This window comes from Schistocerca cancellata, chromosome 1 (genome assembly GCF_023864275.1).
Source record: "Schistocerca cancellata isolate TAMUIC-IGC-003103 chromosome 1, iqSchCanc2.1, whole genome shotgun sequence".
In the NCBI taxonomy this organism is placed as follows: Eukaryota; Metazoa; Arthropoda; class Insecta; order Orthoptera; family Acrididae; genus Schistocerca; species Schistocerca cancellata.
Genome location: NC_064626.1, coordinates 1,287,376,538 through 1,287,386,495, shown reverse-complemented (window position 1 = coordinate 1,287,386,495; position 9,958 = coordinate 1,287,376,538). Strand labels below are relative to the sequence as shown.

Genomic DNA, 9,958 nt, shown 5'->3' with positions numbered 1-9,958 from the left:
GCACTTTCTAATTCTGACGTTTCTATATGTAAACAGTCACGACGATGTGACCAAGGACAATCATCATTTATGAACTTCAGTGTCATTTCTGTGCATTTTTCATGTAGCCAGATATTACTCTTAAGATGATGAAAACCGAAAATCAATTTTTTTCGGCTGTGGTCGCCTTAAGAGTGCTTAAAGGTTGCTGCAACACTGAAACAGTGTTAAGTGTTTATTATGCATACATGCATAGTCTGCTGAAGTATGGTAATGTGTTCTGGGGAAACACCTCTTTTGCAAAGCAATCTTTTAAGCTCCAAAAGAAAGCTGTAAGATTAATAAGTAATGTTGCTTACAGAACACCATGTAGAGGTATCTTTAAGGAATTAAAAATAATGACCTTACCATTTATATTTATATTTGAAAGCATCTGCTTCGTTAAAAACCATCAAGTTTCAGCTTTGAATAGTGAGATCCACAATTATCAAACAAGGAACAGGGATGACCATCATAAGGATGTGCACAGAAAATCAATATATCAGGACAGTGTTGTTTACAAACCAAAAATTCTGTACAGTGCAGTGCCAGATAGCATAAAAAATTAACCAAACATTAATACATTCAAAAAAGAACTAAAAAAATCTACTAATAAACAATAGCTTCTACAGCATTAACGAATACCTGAAATTTTACTCAACTCTGTAGGTCTGGTTCATAACTCTCTAAACAAAAATTCATAATTATCAACCATTACTAGATAAGACTGAACTTCTTTCATCCATGTGTGGATCTCATTATGCACCTAGCTTTTGTGCCATATGTTACTATGCCTAGTTAACTAAAGTATTGGTATTTAATGATTTTAGTAAAATCAGCCAAGGGGTTTTACTAGCTTTTATTCTGTCTGTGTGTACATATGTAATTTTATAATCTAATTAAGCAAAATAATGATTTTGTTATAAAGATGTGTTGATACCAATGACAAGATTTTACACATGATGTAAGTATGTAATATTTTATACTTTCTGTACTTAAACTAGTTCAACATCATGAATGTGATAATACAGGCACTAAATAAATCAATAAATAAAATAAATAGATGAATAAAAAGTAAAGAATTGCATGCTATCATTCGCAGGAAACCTTGTTTCGATATCTGGAATCATTTATGAGATTGTTATAACCACATGATTCCTGCTGCACTAGGATGTGAATGGGTGCGTCGCACTCAACCACCCCTTGGATATAAAACCAAATACTCAGGAAAAAAATGAGATATTCTTTTGTTCTTAGTTTTAAATAAAATTTTGATGTCATATCTAATTTAACTTTGTGCAATCTATTAGCTCAAATCAACCATATCCAAAGTTTATGCAATGCATTTTTAGCTCTGTGAATTCCTTATAATTTTGTGCAATGTCTTACGTAATTTGATGCAACGCAGTAAGTATGAAATATAGCAAAGGGAAAGTTAGTTCTTTGTTGAGTGAAGATGTCAGACTGTAAAATGAGCAAAAATCAATTTTCGTTACCTAATAGTTTTCAACAAACTGGATGATAAGTATTTCATATTAGTCAGAGTGCCATCTCTCAACAGAGGCACCAGCATTTGGCGAACAGTACAGTCATAAAAAAAAAGCAGCCTCAACGTGGAATGCAAAGAGCTCACTCATAGCACTGAAAGGGTTAATTATTCTAACTGACAATAGTGTTCCAAGCTAAGTAAAATCAGAGCTTCTGTTGTTAATGCTGTCTTTCACATAGCTGTCGGTTATTCCATAATCTATTCTACTAAGCTTGAATCCGTTACTCTCGTATCAGAGATTATCATATTTGTGATATTACATGAATTTAATGTATTATCAGCTTCATGTGAGTTGTGTTCCGAGAGTCTGCATCAATATTAAAGTCTCTGTTTATACTCAGGTCAGAATAATTATTCATAGCCTGTTCTTACACAGAGATCAACACCTACTTTGTTAAAGAGATAAATATTTTTATTTTACTATATTACTTACATTGCCACTTACAATTTCCTAAGCTGTTTTGAATTCTAAGAGTAAGTCTTGTTACAGTCTAATAATTTATTTTTAATATTAGTTTATGATAATTTTTAACTAACACAGAAATTTAAAATTATTAATTTGTTTGCAGATATATTAACGCTAAACAGGAAGAAGGAGGCAGGCTGAATCTATTGTATTCAACTCCAGCCTGTTACCTGAAAGCCTTAAATGATGCCAACATTACATGGACTGTTAAAGAGGATGACTTCTTTCCCTATGCAAGTGATGAGCACTCTTACTGGACGGGCTATTTTGTTTCTCGTACAACGAGCAAATACTTTGAAAGGCAGGCAAACAACTTTCTTCAGGTATTTATTCACATCAAAGTATTATGTAATTTCATTGTTAAAATTTCAAAAATGAGACTTCATTGAGTAATTACTGCAACAAGTAGGTAGTTCTGTTGCTGCTTGAAGATAAATTAGCCTTTAATTTACAGTCTGTAGCTTAGATAAGAAAGGACAGATCTGCAAGAAGTGCTGTAAAATAAAAATCAGCAAAGTGTTTATTTACCAGATGCCAGTCCATTTACTGGATGCACACAGTATCTTGGCCCCTCTGTGATTGGTGGAAATCATTCTGTTTGCCACCTTTGCTACAGAACTGTATTGTTAACCGTAGCCATTGTTGATTCATGTGCAGTGTTTTTCATGGTGGGTGATGATAGTTATTTACAAAAATGAGCAAAGACACTGGTCCTTTTAGAGCTGGACTAGCCATGGTGTGCCAAACTTCACGTGTGCAGACTGTGTGTGCTGCTCATTTCTTCCTGGTGGTACCCGGTACAGTGCGACATTCCACTTTGTATTGCGATGTGGCATTTTTTGGTCGACACAGCTGTCTTCATTTCAGCAGAATCATGGTATCAGCACTATTTTTTTGTCCTTCACTATTTGTCCATGATATGAAGGATGTTCACAGGTCCAGTACCTGTTTGCACACAAAGGGACAGTCTAGTGATCTATCGCCACAAGCCTGTAAAAATGAATGGGAATAACAGAAGAGACATGAGAATTCTCAACATATATTAACCACTCACATAAGTGACAAGTACACCAAATTTGCTATGAAATGACATGACAGTACTATGCCAAAGGAATTTAAAGATTTGTTTGTCAATGAAACTTTCTGTGTTGGTCCGTAAAGAATTATATGCCTTCAGTGCACCAAAAATAATTCAATAATAACGAAAATTTGCTTGGTTTTTGACCTGTGTTGTTGAGAAATGTGAAATATAAAACCAAGTCATACACAGTGTGGCAGCATTCCCAAGGTTCCATTGCAATTTAAATACGGCATGTTTGAAGTTTTCCCCTTCACATGCTGAGACAGCACAGTGTGTCAGTATGGGAAATGTGCCAGGGGGCATGAATAATATGGCACTTGTGTTGGGGCACAGCTCATGACCTGAATTCTTGGCCACCCCTGTTCTAGAGGCTTGCCATTAACTCCAAGTACTCCAACAAATTCTTGGCAAAAGAGGAGGATTATTGTTCAAAGGGGTAAGGGGAAAGTGATGCTGAATGTCATTCAGTACTGTGACAAGGACAAACAGGCAGAAAGCACTGCTCCACTCACTTAATAAAAATCTTAAAAGAGCAGCCATGTATACAGGGAAGACAGAGCACAGCCTGAAAAGGCTGAGGAATTTCGTAAGTACTCATCCTGGCAAATCACCTGCTACTCCTGCCAAGAAGATGTAAAATTTTTGGTAACATTTTTGGAAATCAGTGATCTATTAAGCTACATAAAATTAGTGAAACAGCAGTCTAGATCATAATGGTTATTTTATTTAAATGACTGGTTGTGGCCTAGTTTGTTCAGTTTGAGTAGTTTCAATGACTGTTGTCTACTGAATGTTCTATACATCATCAACTTCAGCTGACGGCGCTGTTCTGATGATGGCCTAAGACTTGGCCAAAACTGATAGTTTTAATAAAATAACCATCAAGGTCTAAACTGTATGTCTTCTGATTTTATTAAGAAAATGTAAATTTGAAATAGATTTCTTTGTTTTCTGCATGATGTCGTTCAAGTACAAAAATAATCCCATGAGATAACTGCATTTAAATCTCAAAATGAACATGGTAAATCATATTAATAAGTGAATGTAATCCATTATTCAAATTAATACTTCTATTTCTCTACTATAATTTTGTCTCTAACAATGTTCTTTATGTGAACATTATTCCAATATTTTTTTATTGTGAGAGGTGTGTAAAAGTGCAAATCAGTTTGGTCATAACACGCTTTACATAGCAAATACAGATCTGTTATGTTCAACAGTTCTTCAAGTTATCTCGGGTGTCTCCTTGCAGCATAATCTAAAGTGCATACACTATTACTGACAAATCATTTTTTTTTATAGCAGCATAGTTATATATTGTTTGTATGAAAAATGTAATTTCACCTCATTCTAATATATTTAGTGTAGAATGCTGTCCAACTTTCTAAGAATTATTTTTCTCTTATACTCTTAGGTGAAGGAATGGTGCAATTCTTTCAGTCAATGATTTCAATAACCAGGTAATTAGAGAAACAGTTGAGGAATTTTGTACTCTTAAGGAGATTGCATGTACTATATTGACTGGAAATGAAATGCTACCTCTTTCATGAAATTGTAGAAGTCTATGAGCCAGGTTTAAGAAGGTCCAAAGACAAGAGGCATCTTCTAATTGAAATGAGAAACATCAGAGAAGCTGGCACATAAATTGTCTACCTTGTTCATACCTGAGTAAACAATAACATGAGCTTTGGCAAATGGTGTCAGATTGCAGGGTTGGTGAGCACCACAGCAGTGTTGACAGATTGAGGGAAGTTTCTCATAAATGAGGAAAAAATAAGCAAAAATTTAGTGTCATGGTAAAATGGAAAAATTAGAAATAATTACAAAAAATTCGGCAATTTTAGAAATTACTAAAAAATGCAATGGTTCTCACTCAATATCTCCTGCTGTGGGAATAAGGGACTCCCCTGCTTATGGACTGTTTATCTTTCCATGTCCTGTGAGGAGGATGTTTAAAGAACCTCAGTATCGTATAAACCATCCCAAATGAATAGCTTTAGTGAATTCATTTCCACATGCAGTAGCATTATCTCAATCTCAGTGAAAGTGTAACTGTACAGTAAAAATTGGCTGTATTAATATTTCAGTATATAGTTCACACCCACTAAGCCTGTCAAATGAGTGACAAACATAGCACTCCTAAAAAGAAAAGAAAAGTTAGTGATGGTTTAATGCTAGAAAAAATCAATCAGAAAGTTTCAAGAAAGTTGAAATTTCAAGATCAGTGGCTATGTGGTCCTACTTTTGATGAGTGCTTAAGACAGCTGGCCAATAATGATTTTAAATGTAGATGTTGTAATGGTCGCCTAGTTGTAGATATTGCTAATTGCTATAATCGCACTATTTCACTCCCATTTACGGAGCTTGTTAGCACTTGATGTTAGGTTGGCGCCATTAAAATGCATTGTGTTGTGGTAATCGCTGCTACTTGCTGGATCGCTGCTGTCTCTCGATGCTGATGCTGGCTCTAAATCTGGTTGTCTAGGGTTAAAAACATGAGGTCCCGTGTTTTTTATGTGCTTTTGATGATAAAGAACGAGCGAAACCAACAAATATGTAAACTTCAAATATTTATTACTCTGGTGGCCATCTTAATTCCACTGTCCACCAAAGACCATGACACAACACCAAGTAGTATTTCCTTTACATGTTCTTTGCATTGTTTATCCACCTCAAACAATAAGACACAAACACACTTACCAAAGTGACATTCCGACTGCCTCTCGACCCTTCTTGCTGCTCGTATTTATAACATTGTCAAAGAACTACTAAAAAGAGATATAGTTTATAAGTCACATGTACATCTGTTATCATAATTTGTGCAGAAAAGTTATTAATTTGCATCGAGTGACATAATTTAACATGTTATTAAAATGACAGACAGATTTGTTGACTTGACAGAATAATTCTTTGCTACAAAAAGGCTGTTTTTTAGAAGTTTGTCAATTGACTTCTCTAATTTGCATAAATAAGTAAATAACATGAATTATTAAGAATTACATTGGTTTTCGTCTAAAATAGGATTGATTTCGTGAATACTGAGTGAAACCGCTCCTAGTGAACAAATAGGTTTCACTGGGTGATTTTTATGTAAGGAGATCTAAAATACCAAAGTTGGCCACTATTTTTCGTACTTCATATTAATTATTTAAGATGAACTTAGTGTTTTTACATGATGACATTTGCTGTATCAGTGATCAAGTGATATAAACTTTTGTGTGGGTCAGTTACTCAGTATAATTTAATGGGTTGACTGTTTATGCAGACATGTTATGCAATCATTGTTAACATACACAATAATTTTTCTATAATCATAAATACTTGTTAAACTGGTTGAATTTGGAGGGTATCGCATACTTCGGTACAGTAAAGCCTTTAATATGTTCTGTTACAATGTGCTGCTTGTAATGTAGACATACAGGGTTATTACAAATGATTGAAGCGATTTCACAGCTCTACAATAACTTTATTATTTGAGATATTTTCACAATGCTTTGCACACACATACTAAAACTCAAAAAAATTTTTTAGGCATTCACAAATGTTCGATATGTGCGCCTTTAGTGATTCGGCAGACATCAAGCCGATAATCAAGTTCCTTCCACACTCGGCGCAGCATGTCCCCATCAATGAGTTCGAAAGCATCGTTGATGCGAGCTCGCAGTTCTGGCATGTTTCTTGGTAGAGGTGGTTTAAACACTGGATCTTTCACATAACCCCACAGAAAGAAATTGCATGGGGTTAAGTCGGGAGAGCGTGGAGGCCATGACATGAATTGCTGATCATGATCTCCACCATGACCGATCCATCGGTTTTCCAATCCCCTGTTTAAGAAATGCCGAACATCATGATGGAAGTGCGGTGGAGCACCATCCTGTTGAAAGATGAAGTCAGTGCTGTCGGTCTCCAGTTGTGGCATGAGCCAATTTTCCAGCATTTTGAGATACACGTGTCGTGTAACGTTTTTTTCACAGAAGAAAAAGGGGCCGTAAACTTTAAACCGTGAGATTGCACAAAACACATTAACTTTTGGTGAATTGCGAATTTGCTGCACGAATGCGTGAGGATTCTCTACTGCCCAGTTTCACACATTGTGTCTGTTCACTTCACCATTAAGAAAAAATGTTGCTTCATCACTGAAAACAAGTTTCGCACTGAACGCATCCTCTTCCGTGAGCTGTTGTAACCGCGCCGAAAATTCAAAGCGTTTGACTTTGTCATCAGGCTGTCAGGGCTTGTAGCAATTGTAAACGGTAAGGCCTCTGCTTTAGCCTTTTCCGTAAGATTTTCCAAACCGTCGGCTGTGGTACATTTCGCTCCCTGCTTGCTTTATTCGTCGACTTCTGCGGGCTACGCGTGAAACTTGCCCGCACGCGTTCAACCGTTTCTTCGTTCACTGCAGGCCGACCTGTTGATTTCCCCTTACAGAGGCATCCAGAAGCTTTAAACTGCACATACCATTGCCGAATGGAGTTAGCAGTTGGTGGATCTTTGTTGGACTTCGTCCTGAAGTGTCGTTGCACTGTAATGACTGACTGATGTGAGTGCATTTCAAGCACGACATACGCTTTCTGGGCTCCTGTCGCCATTTTGTCTCACTGCGCTCTCGAGCGCTCTGGTGGCAGAAACCTGAAGTGCGGCTTCAGCCGAACAAAACTTTATGAGTTTTTCTACATATCTGTAGTGTGTCGTGACCATATGTTAATGAATGGAGCTACAGTGAATTTATGAAATCGCTTCAATCATTTGTAATAGCCCTGTATGTGGAAAAAATTATCTATACAAGCATGCTCAAAGTCAGAAATATCTCAAGTTAGTCAAAACTTTCATGGCCACACCATCCATAAGTGGATACATATCTAAAACACAAATAATTGAAAGTACAGGTAACAAATCAGCCAAAGAAGCAGAGATTAAATTTGCAACTGTTTGCAGAACATGAAGTTGCATTTGACATAGTGGAACATTTAATTCCCTTAGTGAAAGATGTATTTTCTTATTTTAAAAGTACCCACAACATTAAAATGAAAAGATAAAGTGCACCAACATCATAAAAGTAATTGCTGTCATAGTAGAAACAGAACGAATTGTGGACGATATCAAAACTATAAAATGAAATGTCGTGGGGCGAGGGCCTCCCAGCAGGTAGACCTGATTGCCTGGTGCAAGTCTTTTGAGGTGTTGCCACTACAGTGACTTGTGTGTCAATGAGGATAAAATGAGGATGATGAAGATGACACAAACACCCAGTCCCTGAGCAGAGAAAATATCCAACCCAGCCAGGAATCGAACCCAGGCCCCCTGGAATGACAAGCTGGTGCACTGTCCAGTCAGCTACAGTGGCGTACATTAAAACAATGCCCTTTACACTGTTAATGGATGAAAGTTTAGACATTAGCTCGTGGCTTAATTTTCACCGGAAAGTACTTCCAGCCTCTCCCACAGATTCTTTTTTAATACAATGGAACTAGTTGGCTCCGGTTGGCAGCCATCGATATCGAGTGTGTTATGTTCAGCAGCGTGTTGTGCCACAGGGTAGTCCACTTTGCTCTTGGCCACAGTTTGGTGGTGGTTATTCATTCTGGTGTATGGCTGGTTGTTAGTCATACCAATATAAAAAATTGCACAATGATTACAGCAGAGCTGGTATATGACATAGCTGCTTTTACAAGTGGTCTGGTCTCTGATGGGGCAGGCTAAGCCTGTGACAGAACTAGAATAGGAATTGCAGGGTGGGTGGGTTGGGCAGGTCTTGCACCTGTGTCTTCCACAGGAATGTGGTCCCTGTGGCAAGGAGTTGGGATTGGGAGTGGCATAAGCATGACTAGAATGTTGTGGAGGTTGGGTGGGCAATGGAACACCACTTTAGGATGGCTTGGAAGGATCTTGGGTAGGATGTCCCTCACATCAGCTCATGATGATAATTAAATCCCTGATGAAGGATTTGGTTCAGTTGTTCCAGCCTGGGATGGTATTTGGTGACAAAAAGCATTCCTTTGAAACTGGTTCTTTGGGGGTGGTGGAAAGATTTGGGGTGTATGTGGGGACACGGCACAGGAAATCGTTTTGCAGGCTAGGCCGAGGGGTAGTGCCCGTCAGCGAAGGCTTTTGCAAGACTCTCAGCATACTGAGCAGAGGAGTCCTTGTCACTGCATATCTACATGTATGTCTACATAGATACTCTGCAAGCCACCATTAGTGCATAGCGGAGGGTACCTTGTACCATTACTTGTCATTTCCTTTCCTGTTCCACTCACAAATATAGTGAGGGAAAAACATCTGTATGCCTTCATATGAGCCCTAATTTATTGTATCTTATCTTCATGGTCCAGAATAATTCAGCAGTCAGCTTCAAATGCCTGTTCTCTAAATCTTTTCAGTAGTGTTTCTTGAGAAGAATGTTGCCTTCCCTCCAGTGATTCCCATTTGAGTTCCTGAAGCATCTCCAAAAAACTTACATGTTGTTTGAACCTACCGGTAACAAAACTAGCAGCCCGCCTCTGAATTGATTTGATGTCTTTCTTCAATGTGACCTGGTACGGATCACAAACACTTGAGTAGCACTTAAGAATATGTCACACCAACATCCTATATGTGATCTCCTTTATGTGCTCGTTCCACCTCATATTGCTTTGCAACATTACACTCATATATTTAAATGACTTGACTGTGTAAAGCAGGACACTAATAATACTGTATCTGAACAGTATAGGTTTAATTTTCCTACACATCTACGTTAACTTACATTTTTCCACATTTAGGGTTAGCTGCCATTCAGCACACCAACTAGAAATTTTGTCTAAGTCATCTCGTATCTTCCTACAGTCATTCCATTTCGACACGT

At 37.5% G+C, this 9,958-nt stretch overlaps 1 protein-coding gene across 6 annotated transcripts in view; it reads left to right on the top strand.

Moving 5' to 3' along the window:
- LOC126095120 (lysosomal alpha-mannosidase-like) overlaps positions 1-9,958 on the top strand; it is a 292,752-nt gene that overhangs the window by 199,718 nt on the left and 83,076 nt on the right. For all 6 annotated transcript variants that reach the window (XM_049909857.1, XM_049909838.1, XM_049909864.1 and 3 more), the window contains one exon: positions 2,137-2,356. In XM_049909857.1, coding sequence (XP_049765814.1) covers positions 2,137-2,356 — 220 coding nt within the window. The remainder of the gene's footprint in view (positions 1-2,136; positions 2,357-9,958) is intronic.